Here is a 25,172-nt window from a genome sequence, read left to right as displayed (position 1 = left end):
TGGACAATTAAGAGTACAAGCAGTGGAACGAAATGGAATCCGTAGTATTTAACTTTTTTTTTCCCAAAAATATTTGTTGAAAAAGAAAAACTATTCACCTAGAGCAATCTCGAACACACTCTTGCTATAACAAGCAGTGTTCAGCTCCATCAAGAAAAGACTTGAGCTTTGATGGGTGAAATTCCAATAACTGAAACAAATCCCAGAAATACATCCCAAAAGCAACTAAAGAAGGGGCCTTCCATGCAGATTTGAAGATAGAGCTAACATAGTGATGGTTGGAGCATCTTGGTAAAAGACTAAAGCATTGCTAAAGAAAAATCTTGATATGCATTCACTCAAGTAGTATTAGTGGGATATCTAATGGTTTAATGTGCAAGGCATGATCTTAAATCTAAAATCAGGAGGCACGAGAAAGCAGACTTAGCCAACTTCTCTTTCTTGGTTGGCTGTGCATCAACCTGGTCCTTGCCCGTCACTTCTGATATATCCACTGAAAAAAAGAGAAAAGCAAAAAATATATGAGAATTCCAATAAGTAGAATTGAGTGCACATTAGACTTACAGGTTGAAGCATTGATGGATAAATAAAAAGAAAATTATATAGACTAAGAAAGATGGTCTATGAATGCGAAGGTTGCATATAGATCATAGATTGTGTGAAAACTCCAGTCTCGCCGTGAACCATTTTGGCCAATATAAATAAGTTAGCAAGCAGGTCTACATTCAATCATGGGCTCAAACGGCATTCAGAGGAGTAGTGAACTCATCCTCAAGTACTGAAATCATCATGGAGCTAATTACAAGTTTCTGCAATTTGAGGATTTGAAACTTTCATGCAACTAAAGAATATATAGTTTCCATTCCAACTATATAGACAACAAGAATTCATATCTTAACAAAATTTTAGTCCTAAATCATGTCACTAGCAAGCGATTATTTATTATTCAACAGGGTTTTCTGATGCTTCATTAATCAACATAAATTAGAAGGCAAAATACCATCGGGACCCCGGGCCATCAGAGTGAAGAATATGTTGTTGAGTTTTTCCATCTTCTTGGCATCCTGCGCCTGGTCAGTCTTGAACTTAAGACACTGGGAAACAGGGAGAAAACAAAAGGAAAGAAAAGAGGAAATTAGTATACCTAAAACATCTCGATATTGAAATTTTTATGATTCGACATGTGCCGTTATGCCAATTGGTTATCTTCCAGAGTGTTCATTTCAATAGAAGATCATTTGACTTGTCCAGATTGTCACAAGGGTACAAGCATATATACAGAAAATTCCCCATACAAGCAAGCATCAAAGTATGAACTTCACCAATCAGATTCTTAGTTGATAACTTGCACCCATGTATCTTGCAGTAATTAGCTTTCATTTTTTCCACGTGAGAAGGAAAAGAAAACCATTTCTAGCATGGTAACAAACACTCCCACATTCTAATCTTCCGTATAAGCATAACACTCTTATGAAAGATAACTTCAGCCAGTATAAGCGTAACAGCCCAAACCCAAGCCCACCGCAAGCAGATATTGTCCTCTTTGGACTTTCCCTTTCGGGCTTTCCCTCAAGATTTTTAAAACGTGTCTCCTAGGGAGAAGTTTTCACACCCTTATAAATAATGTTTCATTCCCCTCTCCAACCGAGCATCTCACAATAAGAAACCAAATGAATCGATGAAAGATTTGGTTTGGATTAATGGTTAGGTTTAAGACCTGATTTCTAAATTGCTAGTTGTTGGTTATTCAACTGTTGTCTACTCGACACTTTACAGAAGAATAAAGTGGAGAGACATAGACTGAACGAAAACTTGTTCAGAAGTCTGCTTGGGTACAAGTGCATCAAAGACTCAACACGCTTCTCCAAACATTTCCGTTTAATATTCATAAGGCTGAGAATTTGCCACATGAAACACAGAGCCAAGCATATAGTTGAAAGCCAATAATAAAAATTCCAACCCCGATCACTGACCAGAAAAACACATGATGTTCATCAATATCTCAACAAACAATTCCTTACCTCGCGGTTATCGGTGACTTTAAGAACCAGTTTCCCATCGCAGTGTCGATACTTTACGTTGTACCGCGTCTAAATTTCCAGTAGGATTGAAAAAGAAAACGGCGGTCGCAGTTAGAAGGAATCGAAAAAACGAGAAACAATGCAATAGACGGAACATATGAGTAGACGGTAAGTTCGCAATAGATGAATTAGAAATCTCTTCACAATTCATTATGCTCAATTCAAATCATCCAAGTCTGCAGCGATGACTAGCTCGATTCCATGTAATTCAAGAGTTAAAAAAGCAATTGTAGAATCACAATACAATCATGCGATCTAATTTTTCATCTGTGATGTTGATTTCTCAGCAGCAACATCTACAGAATCGGATTTCGAAGTAAAAACTTACGGAATTAGGATCGGAGCGGAACAATTGCACAGAACGCTCGACGAATTCATCCCAGGAAGCTATGTAGACCATGGCTCGGCGGCAGAAGCGAAGGAGAGGTAGAGCCCGGGAAATTTGGCGAGCGTGCGAACAATAAATAGTAAATAAATAATAAATAAATAAATAATAATATTTTATTTATTTCTTTTACTGTCAGTGTCATCAACCGGAGGCTGTCTCGAGACGAGACTCCCGTTTTCGCTGTCGCTACACTCGTGAATTCTCTCCTCGCCGGCGCTTGATCGCAGTTGAAGTTTTACAGCAACGGCAATGGCCTCTGTTCAGCCAACTCCATATGCCTTCTCTGAAGCTCCCATCCTATCCCGTTTCGCCACTTTACGGCCATGGCGGGAGCTTCTCCAGCCGCCGTCGTCCTTCACTCGCCCTTCATCCATTTCCGAAGCGACCATTCGATGTAAGCGCAATCTCAACTACTTTCGTGTTAATTACACCTTCATCGTCTTGCTCATTCTCTTTCTCAGCCTCCTCTGGCACCCTGTTTCCTTGATTGTCTTCTTGATCGTGTTCGTTGCTTGGTTCTTCCTTTATTTTTTCACGGATGGTCCATTGGTGGTGTTTAATCGTGTTGTTGATGATCGAGTTGTGTTGGCTGTGCTTGGATTGGTCACGATTGTCGCTTTGGTGTTCACGGATGTGTCGTTGAACGTATTGATTTCGGTTTTGATTGGGGTTTTTCTTGTTTTGATACATGCCGCCTTTAGGGTTACAGAGGATTTGTATATTGACGAGCAAGAAGTCGCCGATGGCGGATTGCTTTCGGTTGTTGGCAGCAGATAAACCCTGGTTCATAGTTTCTAGGTTACCAATGATGATCTTGCCTTGTCCGATCCAAGTTCTTCGTGCCACGATTCCAATGAGTATTAGATATCAATCTTTTCTCTCTAGCTATCACTTGGAGATCCGGTTTGATACCACTGATTATTTTAGGATGATTCTTTTATTACCAATTAAGTTTGAATGAGCATTTGGGTGTGATTTGCTGCAATGTTTTGGGTTTGAAGTGTTCTTTACTTTTGGAAAGATGAAATTTCAAACAGTAGATATCAATGTTGGGTTTGAATGTCCTGTTAATGTATACTATGTCTGTCTGCCATTTCATGTTGTTTCTGTGCATCATCTTGGAACATTTCTGGGTATGTTTGTAGATTCATATGAACTATAATGGTGAGTTCCTGGCTCCAAATTTAGTCTCATCATTTGCTCTAAATTGTATGTTGTTGATTTTGATGATTCAGGTTGATTGTGAAGAGTAGGTACTAGATAGCATAAGATGAGCGCTTTCAAAATTTTGGAGTGATGATGCTGAGATTTAATTTGTGTGCTTGATTGTTAGTTGTTGACAGTTTTTATCGGATGTTCTGTGAGATCTCATGTCGGTTGGAGAGGGGAACAAAACCTTTTTTTATAAGGGTGTGGAAACCTCTCCCTAGCAAGTGTGTTTTGAAAACTTTGAGGGGAAGTCCGAAAGGGAATGCCCAAAGAGGACAATAAGTGTTAGTGGTGGGGTTGGGCTGTTACAAATGGTATCAGAGCTAGCACCGGGCGATGTGCCAGCGAGGAGGTTGAACCCCGAAGGGGGTGGACACCAAGCGGTATGCCAGCTAGGACGTTGGGGCCCAAAAGGGTAGATTAGGGAGTCCCACATCGATTAGAGAGGGGAATGAGTGCAAGCAAGGACGCTGGATTGTGAGATCCCACATCAGTTAGAGAGAGGAACGAAACATTCTTTATAAGGGGGTGGAATTCTCTCCCTAGTAAACGCATTTTAAAAACCTTGAGGGAAAGCTCGAAAGAGAATGCCCAAAGAAGATAATATCTGCTAGCAGAGGCTTAGACTAACTTGGGTTGGCCTCGTTTTTTTTTTTTTCTTTTTTTTTTTTTCCAGTAGAACTTGTGGTTCATCTTCCAAATGGTCCAACTTTGTGCATCTTTTTGATTCCCATGTGACAAAAGTTAAAACTGGTGGGTTATTTAGTTGTACATTGTCTATGCTTTTATCAGTGATTTCAAGTGAAGTTGTCTGAATTATCACATGGGGATTGAAGTGAAGTTGTCTGAATTATCACATGGGGATTGTCCTAAAGTCCACTGCTAGTAGATATTGTTCGCTTTGACTCGTTACGTATCATCGTCAGCCTCTCAATTTTAAAAACATGTCATTAGGAAGAGGTTTCCACTCCTTTATAAGAAATGTTTCATTCCTCTCTCTAACTAATGTGAGATCTCACAATCCACCCCCTTTGGATGACAATCCATCTTCCTTGGGCCAATCAACCTTGTTAGCACACCGCTCGGTGTCTGGCTTTGGTACCATTTGTAACGGTCCAAGCCCACCAATATCTATTTTGGCCCGTTACGTATTGCTTTCAACCTCACAGTTTTAAAACATAGTCTGCTATAGAGAGGTTTCCACACCCGTACGGAAAATGTTTCGTTTCCCTCTCCAACCCATGTGAGATCTCACCTTTTATCGCTTAGGATTTTAAATTTCATACTTTTAGGTCCAAGAATGTTCATTACATTCTCACATCCGTGCTGCATTCTATGATATAACTGGTTTTCGTTTGGTGATTGTCTTAGCATAGTTGTCGTTTCTTATTTTCGATGCGACATGGGTTGCTTTCGGATGAGGGATGATAAGGTAGCCTCAACCGGTGTGATTTTAGATTTTTTTACTAGAGTTGCTTCTTGTTTTGCTTATCCATTTGTGGCTGAGTTGTGGCATATTGAGCACATTTGTTATGTTGTTTTTATAACGGCTCAAGTCACTGCTAGTAGATATTGTTCTCTTGGGTTTTTCCTTTCGGACTTTTTCTCAAAAATTTTAAAATACGTTTGCTAGGGAGAAGTTTCCACACCCTTATAAAAGGTGTTTCGTTCTCCTCCCAACTAATGTGGGATCTCATAGTTTTAGACTTACCAAATTTTTAAAATTGTATTGATTGATTCTTAGTTTTGTTTAGGTTTGAGTGATTGTGATGTTTTGTTAATCAAAGTGATCAACTAATATGCCAAAATCTTATATTAGGGATTGACGGGTTGTATTTGTTTTTTCCTTATGTCGTTTGATCTTAATAAAGCTACCTCTTTGTCTTTGTATGCTCCACTCATTCTATTTTCTACTATTCATTTGAGTCAAATAAGTCTGATAACCTACTAAACACAATCAATGTATATTTTTATTAATATCATAACGTTCTTTTTTTCACTTCACATGAAAATAAAAAATGAATCTTTTAATTAAAATTATAATATCTTGATCATGGTGCATTCATTTTCCAATAATTGTACATGATAACAAAACAAACAAACAAAAAAAAAAAAAAAAAGAAGGTAAAATATCAAAAACATTACATGCCTGGAAAATGTATCTGACTCAAGCATAAGCTATCATTGTCTTCCTTGTAACATATCATAGTGTTTCAACTTCCAAATCCTCCCCAACAGACTTCAAGAATCGTCTCGTATTCGAGTAGTTCATAATATTTCAAAACCATGGAAACACTACGTGCGTAACGTTCAAGATCCAACGAGACCTTTGGATCGTGCATAGGAGCTTAGTGACACATAAATGGTTGCACAAACTATTCCTGTCAGGATGACCACCTAAAGTCATGGGAGGGAGAAGATCAACAAGCATCAGACTGTATTCTTGATATGATTTTCCATTCAATTTTACTAAAAACACTTACCCATTTGAATACATGTTCATGATCTTCCTTCCAGGTATATGGGATATTCATTCCAAATATCGCAGTCACTAAAGAATAAATAGACAAACAAACAGTCCCAGAGCTCAAAAAGAGTTCAAGCTGCCACATAGAACATTACTTTTCTGAGAACTAAAAGAAAAACATGATATAGTAGTTGCAGATGAATTTTTTGTGGCCAGAAATCAATGGCCACTTCAATTGCCAATAGATGCACAATTGTAAGCCAAAGAGAAAAATGTACCTGAATCAATTGATTCCTGTGATTGTCAAGCTGCAACAGATGAACAGAGCATTTGATACAGAAACAAAAGTATATTGTAGTTTTCAACATTGCTAAGCATATAGAGGAGTAAAAGTTACAAGAAAATGATATCAATGACATGATTGAGTATTAGATAGTCAAGGATGTTGAAGGATTACCTGAATATTGATGTAATCCTCTGTGTCATCAATGTATTCCCGCAACTGGTAAGGGAAGATGAATTCAAAATATATGAACAAAAATACCACATAATCAGAAAGTTGTATATACAAAATATCAGAGCGGACACACTTTGAAGTTTAGTTCATACCGTGATTAGTTTGTTTAATGTACCTTCAATCTGCATAAAATAAGCCTGCAGAGAGTTCATAATTAAGCTCCATTAGATCTTAATTTACTTGAAACTCTGTAAATTAGATGTTATATTCTGTTCTTAAAGACATTGATCATACCTCGAGTAACATTTCTAGTTCCTCAACATCATTCTCTCCTCGAAAAGTAATTGCACTTGCTCTACTTGTTTTAGACATCTTTGAATAGTCCTTAGGAGAAGCAAGAAACCAAATTGGAGTCCCAGAGCCGCTTTCAGGGGTGCCAGCTACTTTTCGTGACAAGTAAAGCTCCGCCATGTCGTCGTCGTCATCCAGAAGTTGTTCGAGTTCATCCCTAACCTAGAATGAGAATGGTGTAATATCATGGCCATGAAGATAAAGAAATTGCATCAGGAAAAAACATCAGTTGGCTACTACTACAAATCTTTACTTTTTCTGTTCTTTTGACAAGCAAATTGTTGAGGGATCTTGAGGGGACTAGTTGGCTCATACTTATGTCAAGAATGATCATTTATTTTGTTGCTTTCCGGCTCATTTTGGCTCTACCAAACTAAGATTAAATGAGCATTGAGCAGCAACAGGAACGTATAAAAATTTGGCAGTCCGATAATATTTCACAAGGAGAAAGGTGAATTGCAAGCTGGGGTTTACAGAGTAAACTCGAACCAGTATAGCTTTGCTAGCAGGGGCATACCAACAAAAGGTTCAAGACCTAGCCACCACAATCGCCGGTGCAGAAAGACTCTTAGACTTTGGGGCAAACTCCAAGCACTGGGGGAAAATCGTATAAGCCGCCGGGGTCAGCAGAATTGTTGACCGACTGTTGTAATTAAAGATCCAGCATATGGAACCCGAGATATAAAAGAATGAGCGTGGAATAAAAAACTACTTGTACTTCATGATTTATTGTCTACTTCTCCTGAGAATTGAAAGTAGCCAGTACCATGAAGCTCAACCTATATACCATCCTAGAGTAGTATCAAACTCGGAGCCGAGCAATGCAACTTCGCTTTGCTGTTAGTTTGTAAATATTTAGTTGAAGACCCAAGAGAGTGAAAGCAGAGAAGGGATCATAGCCTCATACTCAAGATGGCATAGAAAACGAGCTACCTTTTGCACCCGATTTGTCAACCTTGTCATTGCACTCTTCAGCTTGCGCACTCGATCCAAGTTACGACTGCTAATCTGCATATAAATTCAGAATTCTTTGACTGATGGCCACTAATAGGCAATCATGTAAAGACATGAATGCGGTTCCTAATTCAAATCAAACACTAGATGGGGGTAGTAAACATTTGTATCTGTTCGTTTGAAGAAAATCTTTTTTATGATACAGCTTGAATAGTACAAGAACATGGTTAGCAACACAACTATTCACCCAAAAGCATAATCGAAAACTTTTTAGGTAGCTGTTTTGAGGACTTAATGATAAATGCAGTATAACTTTGATGAGGTTTGTAACCAAAGGTTAACATTGAATTTGATTAAATATGACTCGTCTCTTTCCCATGTACCAACCACAATTATAAAACTAAAATGGAATCTCTAATTGAAAGAATACAATCATATATTACTATTACTATTATTATTATTTTACCACATTGGCTTTCCAATAGAAGGATATCAACCTTCCATTAGTATTTCATTGTCAACTTTCAAGTCTTTACTAGAGAAACATAAGATGGTATGGAAGATTATACCCATAAAAGTCCCTTGAAGATAATTATCTTGATGAAAAAGTACTGTTTCTCTTAATGGAAATAAATCTAACTGAAAGTGAAAATACATTTTATCTGGACATTTGTTCATCAAATCCACTAATAAACTAAATGCTTTCAATTAATAATCAAGCCTAGAGAACTTGAGATGAATAAGGAAGTTAAAAAAGACAAAGAAATTCAAGAAGAACATCCAACGCTTTTTTAAAACTCAAAAAAGAAAGAAGGCAGTGTATTATAGATCCGTGAAAGTTCATCTCTGTTTCAGTAAAAAGCTGAAATTTCAAGAATGGATCAACTAAATGGATATGTACTAAGGGAGCAGAATTAAACAAGCTTCACCTTGGAGGTCAGCTCATCTAAAGCAGGATACGTATCAGTCTCCAGTTCTCTTGTGCGTGCATCAAGAAAACTACAAATTGCTTCTAATGCGACCTCTAAAGCACGAAACTCAAATGGAAATTCTGCATTGAATGACAAAACTCTTAAAAGGGAAGAAAGAAATTTCAAACAACTATTTAAAACAGTACAATATTTTCAAGCAATGATAACTATCTTTCCAAATATGGCATCCCAAGATGTACCGTTTTCAGCCAACTCATTTTGAGTGGTGGAAGGCTCTTCTTCTTCCCCTTGTCCTTGGTACAGGGAATTTGTGGAAGGCAACCGTCTCTGCAATTCTTCAACAATTGGAACTACATTTTCATCCATTGGGTCTCTAAGCAGCACCTATAAACACAAATAGTAAAAATTGAACCAAGAAAAAGAGTTTGAGTTCTTCTTTTAGCTCTCCTCTCATACGTCTTGGTTTGTCACTTTGATTCATCCTTTGAACAGTCTAAGCACATAAATACTTCCATTATAATAGTCAACTTGAAACCTTTTTGGGACTATAAAACCCCAAAAAGGGGTTTGGATAGAGAATCCATCATAAGATAAACAGAGTAAAACAAGAATTAGCCTAAATAAGCCCAACAAAATAATCAGTTTAAGGAAAGATTAATTAATGAGCAGTTAATTAATCAAGAAAAGGATAAACAAATTATTACCTCGTCTGCAGTGATTATTGACTTGATGTGCTGGACCAAATCCCAGAGCGATACCAGAATCAAAATCAGTATAATAACACAAACAAATTACAAATGTATTTCAAGTAAGTTAGATCAGCAGAATTTCACAAGAAGAACCAATCTCGAGTAAGTTTACCTCCAAATTGAGAACAATCACGCTTTCTCTGCCCAAGATAGTGGAAGGATACGACAACAGAGGATCAAGAAGCCGAAGATCTCTCGCATTAATCTGAACTCTCTGCATAAGCGCATACTTATCCACGTCCAAAACCGTAGTCCTTCCTTCATGGTCCAACGAAACCCAGCTCCTGGAAACTACAGTATTCTTCTTCTTCGTCGTCGTGGTCGTTGTCGTGGTCGCCGTCTTCTTCTTCACCGAAACCGCCTGAGATTCCACAGGGAATCCAAATCCATCTCCAGCCATCTCTAAAACAATATCGATTCCAAAACCATTGCTCTTCTTCGGAAACCAATGCTCAGTGAAAACACGTCGAAGAAAAAGAATCTGGAAATCTGCGGTGATTTGGCGCGTGAATGATTCAACTCAACGACGAATTCGAGTTCAACAACGCCATGAAAAACAGATTCCGATTAGAAAATGTGAGGGGGAATAATGGGTTCAGTTATGAGAAAGTTGGGGCAGAAAGTTTCAGAAAGAGGAAATGAGATTTTGTATGGGCTTTACTGGGTGATACACGCGAGTGGGGGCGAGGGGTGGTAGCCTCGATAACAGTTCAAATAATTACTGCCGCCTTTTCCCCCACTCGCGCCATATACCGCGTGTCTTTCACGCCATTTGTTTCGGTGATGGATATTCTGCGAGACAGACGGGGATGATGGGACGATATCTTATCGTTACTTCTCGTTAGCTTCATTCCTCCGACATGTCGTTTCGGTTATCATCTCTGTCGGCCGTAAAGCCTCTCCTATAATTATGGATTTAAATCCTAAATTTTTAAAATTGAAAAAATAAACTTATAATTTAACTTCAATCAATATTTATCATTTATCTTAATTGTATTTATTTGTTAATAATATATATATTTTGAGTTAGTTCGAAAACATTCCAACATAGTTGTTTAAAATTCCAACTCTTTCAAAATATTTTTATCTTAAAAAATAATAATAATAAAGAATGAGGTGATAGTTTATGATATTTATCTAGAACCTGAGAATGAAGACAAACGTTCTTTTGGAAAGTTATTTTGTCTTCCTCTTTTTATTATTATTATTTGCACTTCCTTTTTATTTATTTAAAATTACTCGTAAAAAAACAAATTTTTTTGAAATCTATCCGTTTATTCCATGGGACCAAGGCTTCGAATAAGGTAAAGATCCTCGAGATCTAAGGAGGAAGGAGGGAGTAGAGAAACCTTGTCCGTCCCCAACCTGTCATGTAGACATCTTTGCCTCTTTCACCCACAACCTGTCTCGTAGACATCTCTGTCTGTTTCACCCCCCAACTCGTCTCGTAGACATCTCTGTCTGTTTCACCCCCCAACTCGTCTCGTAGACATCTCTGCCTGTTTCACCCCAAACCCATCTCGTAGACATCTCTGCCTGTTTCACCCCAAACCCGTCTCGTAGACATCTCTGCCTGTTTCACCCCCAATCCGTCTCGTAGACGTCTCTGCCTGTTTTACCCCCAATCCGTCTCATAAACTTCTCTCTCTGCCTGTTTCACCCCCAATCCGTCTCATAAACATCTCTCTCTGCCTGTTTCACCCCCAATCCGTCTCATAAACATCTCTCTCTGCCTGTTTCACCCCCAACCCGTCTCATAAACATCTCTCTCTCTCTCCCTGTTTCACCCCTAACCCGTCTCATAAACATCTCTCTTTGCCTGTTTCACCCCTAACCCGTCTCATAGACATCTCTCTGCCTATTTCACCCCCAACCCTTCTCGTAGACATCTCTCTGCCTATTTCACCCCCAACCCGACTCGTAGACATCTCTCCGTCTGTTTCACCCCCAATCAGTCTCATAGACATCTCTCCGTCTATTTCACCTCCAACCTGTCTCGTAATCATCTCTGTCTAANTCTCTCTCTCTCTCTCTCTCTCTCTGCCTGTTTCACCCCCAACCCGTCTCATAAACATCTCTCTCTCTCTGCCTGTTTCACCCCTAACCCGTCTCATAAACATCTCTCTTTGCCTGTTTCACCCCTAACCCGTCTCATAGACATCTCTCTGCCTATTTCACCCCCAACCCTTCTCGTAGACATCTCTCTGCCTATTTCACCCCCAACCCGACTCGTAGACATCTCTCCGTCTGTTTCACCCCCAATCAGTCTCATAGACATCTCTCCGTCTATTTCACCTCCAACCTGTCTCGTAATCATCTCTGTCTAATTGATATCATAGCTATAATAATGCCTTATCAGTGGTTAAAAATAATTTTCCTAAACATATAATCAATTCTTCCTTAGTCTTGATGACTTTTCAGGCGGTCATTCTCAAGAAAGAAAGAGCAAAATAATCAACATCAGAAAACATAATTTATAAGCTTAATTCTCAAAAACAAAAAACCAACGGTTATGATACGAGGTAGATATGAGCAACGTAGTTCAAAGAATCGCTTAATATCAAGTTCTAATCTTTTAACAAAAGAACAGACTCTTAATAAGTAAACAAGGTACAAACTTCAGACACTTCGCTGAAGTAACAGCTGATTGTAAGAACTAATAATAAAAGTGTCAAAACTGTAGCAATCCATTATGATTAAGCCTATGGAGATCAAATCTAAGCATGCTGATAATGATGTAGTTTATACAACAATACCTTTCCAGCAGCATTTCCGACAGCCATGTAGCCTCCTTCGGGGCTGAAATCCAAGCATGAAGGGTACTGAAGGTTCTTCTTCGGCGGCGGCCAGTTCGAAAATATGGTAAAAGAAGGTACGTGTATCAGCTTCAAACTACTTTTCTTCATCCTTGAACAGATTGCCAATATTTGAGCATCGTGATTGAACTTGAGAAAGTCTACTTTGGTGGTCAGATTCTCAATGGCCTTCAATGGCTTCTTCTTGCCCCCTAAGAATTCTTGTCTGTTGTAGATGTTAACGATCCCACTGTCAGAACCCGCTGCAAACAATGCTCCGTTAGGAGACGTACAAAGTGCTGTGCCATTGATGCAACCTTCGTCGACAGCCTTGTGGATGCACGTTCTTGTTCTCAGATCCCAGTGGTAGACCTGCCCGTCGCCACCAGAGCTCAGTAGCTGTTGTCCATCGTCGGCAAACGCCAAGGAACGAACAGTTCCATTCATCTTAAGCGTCCCGATTAGCTCCTTTGTTTTGGTCGACACTAACAGGATATAGCCTTCATTACCTATGAATGCGACCGTGCTAGAATCAGGAGAAACTTCAAAAACTTCAAGGCTTTTCTCCTCTCTACCTACAAGAGGGCCTATTTTATCTACTTTTGCCTTCACTAGATCGAGGCTATAGAAGAACTTTCTCCTCCCAGATATGATGACCTGAGATCCATCAGGCAAAAATGATGCCTTTCGTATGGGGCAATCCTCGAGAAAAATGCTCTGAATTTTGGTATTCCGTTTCCCATCAATCTGAAAAAATCGAAGCTTCCGATCCAACCCAGTAGCTAGCAGTAACTGAGCATTGCGATGAAACTGGACCGAATGGATAGGACCATTTGATGGCTCCTGTGCGTTCGCATCGACAAGTCTCGAGTATTCAAGAAGACCAGGCAACAATTTAGCACCACTCTTCGCTACAAGATTCTCATTTGTTCTAAGGATATCATCGATAGAATCGACATTATCGTAACCATCAGCCAATGCAACTGCATTTTCATCATCTGATGATAGATCATCATCATCATCACTGCCACCCCTGGATTGTGCATCAAGTTGAGCCCACTCGGTTCCGGGGTTTAGCTTGGCATGCTGAGCCCTCAGTCGCGACACATACTCTGAACCCGAAATCGATTTCTCATCTTCTTCCTTCCTCAATTTTCTCAGTCTACTAACATTAGTAATATTAACTGAGGCCTTCTCCTCTTCCTCGTCGACCCATACCGGTTTTCTTTGCTGAGCTTCCTCCTTACTCGAGCTCTCATCTAGGAGCCCAACATCATTTTCATACACGGAAAGGGAATTATTTGCAGAGCGGTCCATAATGTACAAAGCAGGAGCCTTTTCTTCAGCACTGAAATCATTTTTCTCTTCATCCTTCCCAAATTCAACAGGGGAATAGAGTGATCCAAAAAGAAAGTTTTCGAGCTTCTCCATTTCCTTTTGTTGTTCTTTTACTATTTGTTCATCTTCTTTTTTGTGTTCTTTCTTTCTCTTCTTTGCCCTAGTAGTATCCGCACCAGAGTTTTCTACATCACTAGCATCTACTTTTCTCAACAGAGATGAAGAGCCAACAGTATTATCCCCATTAACCTTCTCAGTACTACTAATTACAGCAACATTTTGAGATATTAAACTCATCTTCCACTCAGCTCCTGCAAAACCAATCATATTGAGAAGATAACAAAAAACGCATCAGAAGTAAAAGATCCCACGATCCATAAGCTCAATTTATCCCTTCATTGTAAATTGTGTACCCTTTTTGTCTTAATTTTTTAAAACAAGTAGTTGAATTCTACATTACAGAATAACAATAAGCCCCATTCATCATGTCCGAATCAGAACAACAAACACAAACCGCGTCCCAATTTGCGGCAAGAATGTTTTTATTTTTTTCGTTAGAAAGACGTACCAGTAACAACAAAGGAGTAGAAAATCAGCGCAAAACCGCTAACAGAGAGCTGCACCGGAACGAACGGAAGAAAGAAGTCCGCGGCGGAGGCACGAGCGGAAAAGAACGACGACGGCGGCGAAAGTAGGAACGGGAGAGAGGCGGAGGAGGAGACGGCGTGAGGAAAGAGTTGTTTTATTTTACACGGTGGTTAGGGTTTTCTTCTTTGTTTTATTTATTAATTTTATTTTATTTTACAAAGTGGGCTTGGGCCCAATTTTGTTTTTCTCAACAGAAACTTGGGCCGGGCTTTTTCATAAACACAAGATCCCACGTCAGTTATAGAGGAACGAAACATTCTTTACCAGTTATGAAAACCTCTCACTAGCAGATGCGTTTTAAAATTTTGAGGAAAAACTTGGAAGAGAAATCTCAAAGAGGACAATATCTGCTATCGGTGGGTTTGAGTTGTTACAAATGGTATCGGGGTGGTGTGCTAGCAGGGACTCTGGGTTTTGAAGAGTGTAGATTGTGAGATCCAACATCGATTGGAGAAGAGAACGAGTGCCAGCGAGGACACCGGTTCTCAAAGAAGGGTGGATTATGAGATCCCACGTTAGTTGGAGAGAGAAACGAAACATTCTTTATAAGGGTGTGAAAACCTTTCCCTAGTAGATGCGTTTTAAAACTTTGAAGAGAAGTCGGTAAGAGAAAGCTCAAAGAGAAGACAATATCTGATATGGGTGAGTTTGAGTTGTTACAAATGGTATCATAGCCAGACACCGAGGTGGTGTGCCAGGAAGGACTCTAGATCCTGAAGGGGGTGGATTGTGAGATCCAACATCGATTGGAGAAGAGAACGAGTGCCAACGAGGATACTCGTTCTCATACTCGTTCTCGAAGGAGAGTGGATTATGAGATCCCACAGAGATCGAGTCGTTAACATTATAGAATTATAATTTTCTATAATTTGTATCTCTGTCCCTTAAATAATGCTCAAATTGACTAGAATTTTGAAGATGAGTATCAATTATAACATTTAATTATAATCGAGTCGTGAGGACATGCCTCAAACATGAAGGAGAATCTCTGTTTAAACGGGAAATGGAGGAGGAAGCAGCGAAAAATTTCTCTACGTTAGTTAAACGGAACCGAAAACGGGACAGGAAGAAAGATTATATTCAACATTAACACAAAACAAATTTAATCACTTAAATAAAAAGTAGACCATATTGTATACACACAAACACTACACAAAGATACATAATTAATATTATACATTATGATTGATATATATATATATATATATATATATATAACACCAACCAATTAGCATGCCTTGCCCATATCAAAGGTGAAGTTAGTTCTTGGAGTTCTTGCATTTCTCTACAGCCCTTGGTGAAAAAAAAAAAAAAAAACGTCCCGATATGTTAATGATATAGATTTGAAGGAGTTGTTTCGGGTGTAAAGTTAACCTAAACATAACTAAAATGGTTAAAACAATATGCTCGATAAATTCAAATCTCTACGTTCACCGATACTGAAAACACACAAATCTATCAATCTTACCGAGGTCAATGGCTTCCTTTCCTTTCATTATACGTAGACGTTTGCAAGATTCAACAAACATCCTACATGGATATTGAGAGACGTATTATACTCGAGTTATTTCTTGCATCTTTCACGGTGGATTTAGCAAAAATTTGGCACAGTTATTATCATGGAGGATTTTCATAAATTGAAGACAAAAACAAAATATTTAAAAATTCTAGATAATTGTCACTTACTGCCATGGAACTTCACCGACGAGCATCCAATCACCGTCCTTGTCTTGGTAGGTTGGAACGTAGTCCGAACCATTCAAAAGATCTATTAGTTTGCTTTCATTCATGAAGTCTTTCATCCCAACTGCTTGGGATCCACAGTGACCTAGAGTCGGGAAAATTAAAAGAAAAATTTATTAAATTTCTTTATATTTCTGTAAATTATGTTAAATTACACGTCTAGTTTCTAATGTTTCGAGAATTCATTGATTAAAAGTTCGAGAACCCGTTCAATACCAATGGTGAAGGCACCGAAGAATTTGGCTAGGGCATGGGAGAGTTGTTTGTAGCTGTTGTACATGGTCAAGTCGACTTTGCGAAGATAAGGTGCACCATCGAGGCTAACCTTCACGAACCTAGCTGCTCCGATATTTCCATTCTTATTCCTACTGATCAGCACTACCTCGTCGTTTTCTTCCTCGTTGCTACCCTTTCGGAGGGCCAGACTGTTCCTTCTATACGACCTTATTGGTGGCCAACCTACCACTTGTGCCCTACAAAGCTCGCAACAACAATATTACTCGACATTCTCGATCAACCCATAAGCTTAAGTAAACACACGGGTTGTGTTAAAGTAATCTCGTTAAGGGACAGAGTTAGAGGTCTTGTATGTACTTAGAACCTCTATAATGTCATTTATCTTTCTCTAATTAGGGGTGCTTATATGACTTAATAACTCAGACTAATTTGGACTAACTCAAACCATAAAAATTGAGTTGGGTTAGGTTGAGTTATGAATTCTATTCGGGTTGTTCGGGTCATCAACCTAACCAACCTGAAATTTCGAGTTTGTTCAACAAATTCTCTCAACCCAACTCAACTCAATACAATCCGTGTACGTTTTGACCTCCACTTAAGACTGTTTTCTACTTACTTGAGGTTCGACAAACTTTTACGTCCACAAACTCAGGAGAGAACATTGAAGTATTGATATGTTCGGTTTACGGTAATCTATCTGTTTAAGCTTTTCGATTTAGTGGTGATTTACGTTATTGACCCTAAGAAAACGTTACTCAAACTCTAAAAGATGAAGTAGAACTTACTTGGGTAGGGGAGGCTTGTGATTTGTAGCTGACTCCTCATGGAACACTCTCTTCCTTGTCACTTCTGAACTCCCATTATTTCCAGGCAACCCTAGCCTCAGCTCTGTTTCTTCAAACGACATCGTTTCCTTCGCTTTGAGAGCTTGGTGGCTATGTCTGTTCTTGGTTGGAATGATAATAGTGAACAGACTGTACGTTGAGAGGGAGCCAGCAAAGCCCTTTTTGACCAATTTTGACTCATTAAAGTTTAACCTAATCGTGTCGATAAAGGAAATCGAACCTTTGAATTTTAAGACTAACATGTGTATTTGGTCTCTGAACTTTCAAAATTATAAATTTAGTTCCGAAACTTTTATGGATCTATTTTGTGAGATCACACATCGATTGGAGAGAGAAACGAGTGTTAGTGAGGACGCTGACCCTGAAAAATAGTGGATTGTGAGATCCCACATCGGTTGGAGAGGAGAACAGAACATTGTTTATAAGAGTATGGAAAACCCCTCCTTAGGAGACGCGTTTTAAAAACCTTGAGGGGAAGCCTGAAAGGGAAGGCACAAAGAGGACAATATCCGCTAGTAGTGAGCGTTGGTCACAATATCTGCTAGCGGTGAGATTTGGGCACAATATCTGCTAGCGGTGAGATTTGGGCACAATATCCACTAGCAGTGAGCTTTGGTCACGATATCTACTAGCGGAGAGATTTGGGCACAATATCTATCTACTAGCGGTGAGATTTGGGCACAATATCTACCTACTAGCAGTGAGATTTTGGCACAATATCTACCTACTAGCAGTGAGATTTTGGCACAATATCTATCTACTAGCAGTGAGATTTTGGCACAATATCTATCTACTAGCAGTGAGATTTTGGCACAATATCTATCTACTAGCAGTGAGATTTTGGCACAATATCTATCTACTAGCAGTGAGATTTTGGCACAATATCTATCTACTAGCAGTGAGATTTTGGCACAATATCTATCTACTAGCAGTGAGATTTTGGCACAATATCTATCTACTAGCAGTGAGATTTTGGCACAATATCTATCTACTAGCAGTGAGATTTTGGCACAATATCTATCTACTAGCAGTGAGATTTTGGCACAATATCTATCTACTAGCAGTGAGATTTTGGCACAATATCTATCTACTAGCAGTGAGATTTTGGCACAATATCTATCTACTAGCAGTGAGATTTTGGCACAATATCTATCTACTAGCAGTGAGATTTTGGTACAATATCTACTAGCGGTGAGATTTGGATACAATATCTGCTAGCGGTGATATTTTGGCACAATATCTGCTTGAGGTGAGATTTGGGCACAATATCTGCTAGCAGTGAGATTTTAGCACAATATCTGCTAGCGGTGATATTTTGGCACAATATCTGCTTGCGGTGAGATTTGGGCACAATATCTGCTAGCAGTTAGATTTGGGCACAATTTCTGCTAGCGGTGAGATTTAAGCACAATATCTGCTAGCGATAAGCTTTGGGCACAATATCTGCTAGCAATAAGCTTTGGGCACAATATCTGCTAGCGGTAAGATTTTGGCACAATATCTACTAGCGATAAGCTTTGGGCACAATATCTGTTAGCGGTGAGATTTGGGCACAATACCTACTAGTGGTAGGCTTTGGGCACAATATCTGCTAGCGGTGAGCTTTGGTCACAATATCTCCTAGCGGTGAGCTTTGGTCACAATATCTCCTAGCGGTGAGATTTAGGCACGGCACAATATCTTCTAGCAGTAAACTTTGGACACAATATCTACTAGCGGTGAGCTTTGGGCATAATATCTACAAGCGGTGAGCTTTGGACACAATATCTACAAGCGGTGAGCTTTGGACACAATATCTACAAGCGGTGAGCTTTGGACACAATATCTACAAGCGGTGAGCTTTGGACACAATATCTACAAGCGGTGAGCTTTGGACACAATATCTACAAGCGGTGAGCTTTGGACACAATATCTACAAGCGGTGAGCTTTGGACACAATATCTACAAGCGGTGAGCTTTGGACACAATATCTACAAGCGGTGAGCTTTGGACACAATATCTACAAGCGGTGAGCTTTGGACACAATATCTACAAGCGGTGAGCTTTGGACACAATATCTACAAGCGGTGAGCTTTGGACACAATATCTACAAGCGGTGCGCTTTAGGTACAATATCTGCTAGCAGTGAGTTTGAGTTGTTACATACTTGATACAAATTAAAATTTAGATCTAGATCGATCAAACTATAGTTTTTCGAATTCAAATTTGCATAAAATTGATGTAGCTCAATATCTTAAAGGCATGATGTTGATGGGCAGAATAAATTTAAATACAGAAACTTTGGAGCATGTAATGAATATTAAGCCCACCAAATAATAATTCATATAAGGACAGGTATTGCATTGATGGGTGACAGGGAAAATATGTGGTTATACCAAAACTTCAAATTTAAGAATAGGCATGGCCCTTCATAATAATAATCATATACATACATCCAAACAAATTATTCTTCAAATTCTCATTCTCATGCACAGATAGAAGCAACTTTCAAAACTTTAATTCCGATCATTAATTCTATGGATAATATCTCGATTGGTATAAAGTCATTTAAGTCATTCTTCAAGTAAAGTCACGAGAACTTATGTCTTGTAGAGATAGGTAGAAGGTTGTTGTCCCTAACAAATGGTATCAAAGTTTTGCCTTTAAGTTATCGGAATATTTGAGTGTCGAACGAAGAAGTGGTGAGTCTTAAAAGATGACGCATAGAGGAGATCTATGGTTGAACTCTATCATACCAACGGGGCTTCTGGATTGGAATTTGTATCAACCTAAGCCCACCACTAACAAATATTATCCTCTTTGGGCTTTCCTTCCGGACTTCCCTTCAATAGGAGAGATTTCCACACCCTTATAAGTAATGTTTCGTTCCCCTCTCTCCAACTTCCGAGCTTCCCCTCAAGGTTTTAAAATGCGTCCATTAGGGAGAGGTTCCAACCCTTATAAGGAATGCTTCGTTCCCCTCTCCAACCAATATAGGATCTCACAATCCCACCCTTTTTCGGGGCTAGCGTCCTTACTAGCACACAGCCCGGTGTCTGGCTATGATACCATTTGTAACAACCTATGTCCATCACTAACAGATATTATTCTCTTTGGACTTTCCCTTCTGAGCTTTCCCTCAAAGTTTTAAAACGTGTCCACTAGGGAGACTTATCCACATCCTTATAAGGAATGCTTCATTCCTCTCTCCAATCTATGTAGATCTCACAGAATTAGACTGGTAGATAACTATTTAAGAGGAGGCTCGTAGAGATGAGTGCACGGTCGGTAATACCTTCAGTCTTCCATGTTTTATCACATGCTATATAGATTTTGTAACAGTTTTAGTTGACTGAGTTTCTTAGATTTATTGGCGAGCTCTTAGTTATTGCAAATTTACACACATTAACTAAAGAGCTTCCTATACTCAAAACCAGTACAAAAATGTAGGCATGAGAGTGGAACCTTTGGAACCAGAAAGAACAAAACTTATATTAGCTAAAACACCAAGCAATATCTATCATCCATCTTCACTTGAATCGAATCAGGCAAAGGAAGGAAAGAACACCCTTAAACAGAACTAAACTGACAGTCTTATTCAGCTAAAAAGAAAGAGAAATGTTTTAAGTATCATTTAAAGATGACTGTAAAACACTAGCAGGCTTCAGTGACAGAGCTAGCTGACCTCTTATTCCATCAAAAATTGATTAGGAGAGAGCAGATTTTAAGGATTTGGTGAAGCTTTCTAGTGCCTTCAATCCTTCTTCAGGAGTCTGGGCTTCTCCCAACAGCTTCACCATAGCACTACCAACTATGATTCCATCAGCCCCCCAGTTGGCCACCTATGGACGAACACGGCAACATATTATCCAGAAAAAAAATGCAGGACGAGTAAACTCTTTCGGTGTACGACGAAATTCTTTTACCTGTTTCACGTGCTCGGGTTTTGATATACCAAAACCTACTGCCACTGGTTTTTCTGTTGCCTGCCAAACAGAGTGGAGAGTGTGAGGCTTATGTTATTGATTGGTTTCAAAGTCATCAGCTTTCAAATTTTTGCTATTACAAGTACATCCTAGATAGTTATTAAGAACTGAAGAAGATGCACCTCTTTGATTTCCTCAAGGAGAGTTTGAACTCGATCACTCACTGATGTACGGGCACCGGTAACTCCTACGGAGCTCACCTATAATCGAACGAGAACAAATTTCATATTGCAAGTCTGACAGAGGACATCGTAATTTCGACTCGATCTCTATGGTATAATACAGAGGAAGTAACATAGAGAATAACTGTAATTTACTATCTTCACCAAACTCCTTGTTCTTTCAATGCAATCTATCATTCCGTTTGTGCACGAAAACAAAGCGATTAAAGCTATATGCTCCAACAAAACCGAAAACAATCTCTCTTCTTCCTACGCAATTCTGTTGTTGTTCTATAACTTAACTCCATCAAAAAGAGGGTTCTGAAAATAATCATATTGTTAAAATACCATTCTGAAAAAGAATCTTGGAACACTCTAGATGTGCCGTCATGGTAATGTTACAAGCAAGACAATTTCAAGAAAAACATTCAATGACACCATGAACAACAAGAAAAAGCTACAACTTATTTGCATATAAAGAGACAAAAACAGAAAAAGGTCTTACAAGATACACAAATCCCTCTGAAGCTTCAACGATCGCTTTCATCCTATCTTTAGGCGTGGTCGGTGTAGTTAAGAGCACCTTTAGCAGAGTACAAAATCCATAAGAACCAACAAATATCTTGAAACAATACACTCTGCCTGTTCTTCTGAATTTGCGAACAAAGCATTACCCCACAAATGGATGATGTATAACAACTAATGATGATGTATAACAACTCCACCTGTTCTTCAGATTTCGCCCGTTTTTCAGATTTCGTGAACAAAGCATTACCACACAAATAGATGATGTAGAACAACTAATCATCCTATCTTTAGACAAACCAGTCAATGAATTGGCTACTTTTTACCTTAATAATTTCATTCTACAGATAATGAAAAGAATGCAGGGAAGTACAGTTCAACAATCAAATAATTTTCAGTACTCAAGGCAACTATTTTCCGCCTTAACAATCATGATCAAGAAAACTGGATACTCTGCAGGTTCAACCAAATAATTACAGTTAATAATATACTAATCTTCAGCACTGCAGATTATGTCCCTAATTTACGTGTGGAATCAATGGGGAAGTTATCAAGATCTTTGGACTGTTCCATTTGCTAGGTCCATTTCAGAGGTTGTTTTTGCCACTATGTGCAATATCTTTAAGTAAAAATCATAAATAAATATCAAAAACCTAAAACTAATAATCAATTTAGATAATACAACCATTATGAGAAAAGGAATTCACCAGCTCGATATTGTACTTTACAGCTTCTTTTCTCAAGATTTCAGTCTCTTCCAGAGGAACGTCCGGAACAACAAGCCCTGCAAGAAAGTGCAATGTAATTACAAACATATTCACGAACCGAAGATTCAGAAAGGTTTCTTTCCATGGAATTTTGTAAAGCAAGAAAAATTACATTTAGAGTTGTAACATTATTCACTTTCAAATAGTCATTGACTCATCACGAAGTTGATGATATCAAGTTAGATAATCACATAATAGGGAAGCAGACAGATAATCTTCCTACACGCCTCTGTCCTCTCTTTTCTCATTAAGAGACAAGAAGTTGTTCGCGAAGTTCATGATTTCAGAAACAAGCTCATTAGAACCTCACACCAAGTGCACAAATAAATTTGAAACAAGGATTTTGGAATATCATGTTCATTACACAATGATATAATAGGCCCAAAACCATAATTATTGTTTAATACATACTTACTTCAGGGTTAAAGAAAATGACAATTTAATGATGTTCAAGTAAATAAACCAATATTTCTATGCAAGTTAGAGCAAATGCCAACCCATAACATTTAGTACCAGACAATTGGCCTAATTGTCATGTTATCTTGAAAGTAGGGCAAAAAAAATTGATAAAAGGTTTTAACATAATTCATTATAAAAGATGGGGTTAATTCATTATTACCTTGTACACCAGCATCTCTTATTGTCATCATGAAGTTCTCAACGCCACGCTTAAGAATTGGGTTATAATATGAAAAAAGGGCAATTGGGCAAGACAGTTCAGGAATAACCTAAGCAGCCAGAAACAAAATAAAAAAACGTCAACTTTCGATTCCATTACTGAAGCATATAGAGACAGAAGCTTATTTCAAAAGACATTTAATTTGATGATGCCGTGCACGAGAACTCAAGCTTCCTAACGAAAAAGAAGTGCAAGATCTAATTGAAGTATACACGTACATATTTCTTCGTTGAAGGAAAGACAAATTTTACAGCCTGGTGAAATGCAGCTTCTAGTGTGACTCCGTTCCAGTATTATCTAATTAAACAAATTCTCAAACTACAACCTTAAATGTTTAATGACTAGGTTACTATACCTCATTATACCTAGTTTGCAAAATAACACATTTGGCGTGGCTTAAGTCGTTATATAAGTAACAAATGAAATAATTTTGGGTTATTCTTTCTATTACCTAAAATAATTTGAGACCAAAATTGGAAGAGGAAAAAATGTTAATATTATCTACAGCATGTTGCATGGTACTACGAGATTACCTCCTTCAGCATAGAAATGATTGCACTAAAGTTTGTCCCCCTAGCCAAGGACCGAGTAGCTGCAGCCTACAGAAAACATTCAAAGACAATTGAATAAGGAACAATACATTAAGAATGAAAAAAATGAAGAGAGCGAGATATTCAACCTGTATAACAGGGCCATCTGCCAAGGGATCTGAATATGGAACACCAAGTTCAATTATATCTGATCCATGGTTGGAAAGAACCTTCAATGCCTCGGCCGTGGTGGAAAGATCAGGATCACCAGCAGTTATGTAGGGGATAAATGCGACCTTTAAAACATGTATGAGTTTAGAACAACATTGATGAATGAAGAACTCTAACCCATCTCGTGATCAATCCCAATTAAGCATTGGTGAAAGAATTTAACCCAGCAAAGACTTGGATTGATTAGATTGAGTTGAAATGAGGACTCTCAAGAGTATCAAACAGTGAACACCAAAATGCAGAAGAAGTATAATTCAACAAAACAAGAGCAAATATTAACAAACAACCCAGAAACGAAATGTCAAAAAATTAAAGTTGGAGATAATAAATGGTTGAACAAATTTACCTTGCCCTGTTTCTTCAATTTGCTGAATGTTTCCGACAGTCCTATAGCATTGGAGGCTGTAAGGGCCGCCATTGGAACAAACCGCTTGGATTGGACGACTGAAATCTTACGAGGATGAGTGGGAAAGACAAGGGCAGTGGGAATCTTGTTCAATCGAAGTAACGACGAAGAATTGAAAGCAATGTCCATTTGGAGTAAATGACGGTCGGTAGTTCACTGAATTTCAAATTCAAATCAAAACAAGAGAAGGTTTGGTGGAATTTTTGGATTGACAAATGGGTTCGTCTCCGATTAAAGCTCAGTTGCGGTCAAAAACTTTTCAAATTCAAATATAGGAAAGAAAATGAAATCTTACCTTGAACCTGAGCAGTTCAGTTTCGATATCCAATGGCTGCATCAAAAATGAAGAAATCTCTCGGGCGCATCAACCTCGCTTTGTCCGAAAATGAACGGATAGCAATTCAACAGCCGCTATTCTGTTGGCTGCTCGAGGAATTTTGGCGGCTGGACTCTTTTTGGTAGGGCGAATTTCGTTTGATCGGTTTTGATNTTTTTTTTTTTTTTTTTTTTTTTTTTTTTTTTTTTTTTTTTTTTTTTTTTCCTTCTTCTAGGTTAATTTTTCAAATAATACCCCCAACTTTATCATTTATTTTCAAAACACCCTTTTTTTTATCGTTTTATTAAAAAAAACAAAAAAAAAACAATCATATTATTTCAAAATTTACAATATTATCTTTATATTAATGTTTTAAAAGTGCCCTANTGTGACCATTA

The 25,172-nt window shown here is 38.4% G+C and overlaps 6 protein-coding genes across 12 annotated transcripts; 1 reads left to right on the top strand and 5 right to left on the bottom strand.

Annotated features, from left to right (window-relative positions):
- Positions 1–53: 53 nt before the first annotated feature.
- Positions 54–2,556, bottom strand: LOC111811465 (signal recognition particle 9 kDa protein-like). The gene is made up of 4 exons (XM_023698326.1): positions 2,410–2,556; positions 2,022–2,090; positions 1,001–1,094; positions 54–493 (listed from the first exon to the last, which is right to left on the bottom strand). The coding sequence occupies exons 1-4, from the start codon at positions 2,479–2,481 to the stop codon at positions 369–371; spliced, it is 360 nt and encodes a 119-aa protein (XP_023554094.1). The 5' UTR covers positions 2,482–2,556; the 3' UTR covers positions 54–368.
- Positions 2,417–3,650, top strand: LOC111811464 (PRA1 family protein E-like). The gene is made up of 2 exons (XM_023698325.1): positions 2,417–2,507; positions 2,606–3,650. Exon 2 carries the CDS (start codon positions 2,719–2,721, stop codon positions 3,244–3,246), a length of 528 nt encoding a protein of 175 aa, XP_023554093.1. The 5' UTR covers positions 2,417–2,507; positions 2,606–2,718; the 3' UTR covers positions 3,247–3,650.
- A 2,059-nt stretch (positions 3,651–5,709) lies between these two features.
- Positions 5,710–10,259, bottom strand: LOC111811463 (magnesium transporter MRS2-I-like). Of its 3 annotated transcripts, none has more exons than XR_002817545.1 (11): positions 9,701–10,259; positions 9,544–9,573; positions 9,079–9,223; positions 8,837–8,958; positions 7,887–7,961; positions 6,897–7,115; positions 6,755–6,799; positions 6,603–6,647; positions 6,424–6,453; positions 6,162–6,229; positions 5,710–6,075 (listed from the first exon to the last, which is right to left on the bottom strand). XR_002817545.1 is itself a non-coding variant. In XM_023698323.1 (11 exons), exons 1-11 carry the CDS (start codon positions 9,986–9,988, stop codon positions 5,989–5,991), a joined length of 1,206 nt encoding a protein of 401 aa, XP_023554091.1. In that variant the 5' UTR covers positions 9,989–10,258; the 3' UTR covers positions 5,710–5,988. The 3 variants fall into 3 exon arrangements, 2 of the variants coding, with proteins under 2 accessions (XP_023554091.1, XP_023554092.1); XM_023698323.1 differs by having other exon boundaries at positions 6,162–6,281; positions 9,701–10,258; XM_023698324.1 differs by lacking the exons at positions 5,710–6,075; positions 6,162–6,229 and adding an exon at positions 6,248–6,311.
- A 1,845-nt stretch (positions 10,260–12,104) lies between these two features.
- LOC111776495 (U3 small nucleolar RNA-associated protein 18 homolog) lies at positions 12,105–14,471 on the bottom strand. Its single transcript, XM_023655953.1, has 2 exons — positions 14,290–14,471; positions 12,105–14,032 (listed from the first exon to the last, which is right to left on the bottom strand). The coding sequence occupies exon 2, from the start codon at positions 14,016–14,018 to the stop codon at positions 12,306–12,308; it is 1,713 nt and encodes a 570-aa protein (XP_023511721.1). The 5' UTR covers positions 14,019–14,032; positions 14,290–14,471; the 3' UTR covers positions 12,105–12,305.
- A 984-nt stretch (positions 14,472–15,455) lies between these two features.
- Positions 15,456–17,474, bottom strand: LOC111811923 (auxin-induced protein AUX28-like). 2 transcript variants are annotated; one of them, XM_023698987.1, is made up of 5 exons: positions 17,135–17,474; positions 16,329–16,585; positions 16,056–16,197; positions 15,838–15,899; positions 15,456–15,654 (listed from the first exon to the last, which is right to left on the bottom strand). In XM_023698987.1, exons 1-5 carry the CDS (start codon positions 17,434–17,436, stop codon positions 15,629–15,631), a joined length of 789 nt encoding a protein of 262 aa, XP_023554755.1. In that variant the 5' UTR covers positions 17,437–17,474; the 3' UTR covers positions 15,456–15,628. The 2 variants fall into 2 exon arrangements, with proteins under 2 accessions (XP_023554755.1, XP_023554756.1); XM_023698988.1 differs by having other exon boundaries at positions 15,456–15,662; positions 17,135–17,471.
- Positions 17,475–20,639: 3,165 nt separating this feature from the next.
- Positions 20,640–24,960, bottom strand: LOC111811922 (tryptophan synthase alpha chain-like). Of its 4 annotated transcripts, XR_002817630.1 has the most exons (12): positions 24,754–24,960; positions 24,399–24,614; positions 23,971–24,117; positions 23,825–23,890; positions 23,232–23,340; positions 22,553–22,629; positions 21,995–22,063; positions 21,826–21,903; positions 21,282–21,359; positions 21,100–21,159; positions 20,742–21,015; positions 20,640–20,690 (listed from the first exon to the last, which is right to left on the bottom strand). XR_002817630.1 is itself a non-coding variant. In XM_023698984.1 (11 exons), exons 2-11 carry the CDS (start codon positions 24,585–24,587, stop codon positions 20,881–20,883), a joined length of 1,008 nt encoding a protein of 335 aa, XP_023554752.1. In that variant the 5' UTR covers positions 24,588–24,614; positions 24,754–24,960; the 3' UTR covers positions 20,640–20,880. The 4 variants fall into 4 exon arrangements, 3 of the variants coding, with proteins under 3 accessions (XP_023554752.1, XP_023554754.1, XP_023554753.1); XM_023698984.1 differs by having other exon boundaries at positions 20,640–21,015; XM_023698986.1 differs by having other exon boundaries at positions 20,640–21,015; positions 24,399–24,496; positions 24,754–24,951.
- Between the last annotated feature and the right edge of the window lie 212 nt (positions 24,961–25,172).

Source organism: Cucurbita pepo, chromosome LG15 (genome assembly GCF_002806865.2).
Source record: "Cucurbita pepo subsp. pepo cultivar mu-cu-16 chromosome LG15, ASM280686v2, whole genome shotgun sequence".
NCBI classification, from domain to species: Eukaryota; Viridiplantae; Streptophyta; class Magnoliopsida; order Cucurbitales; family Cucurbitaceae; genus Cucurbita; species Cucurbita pepo.
This window is presented reverse-complemented; position numbering and strand designations above follow the sequence as displayed.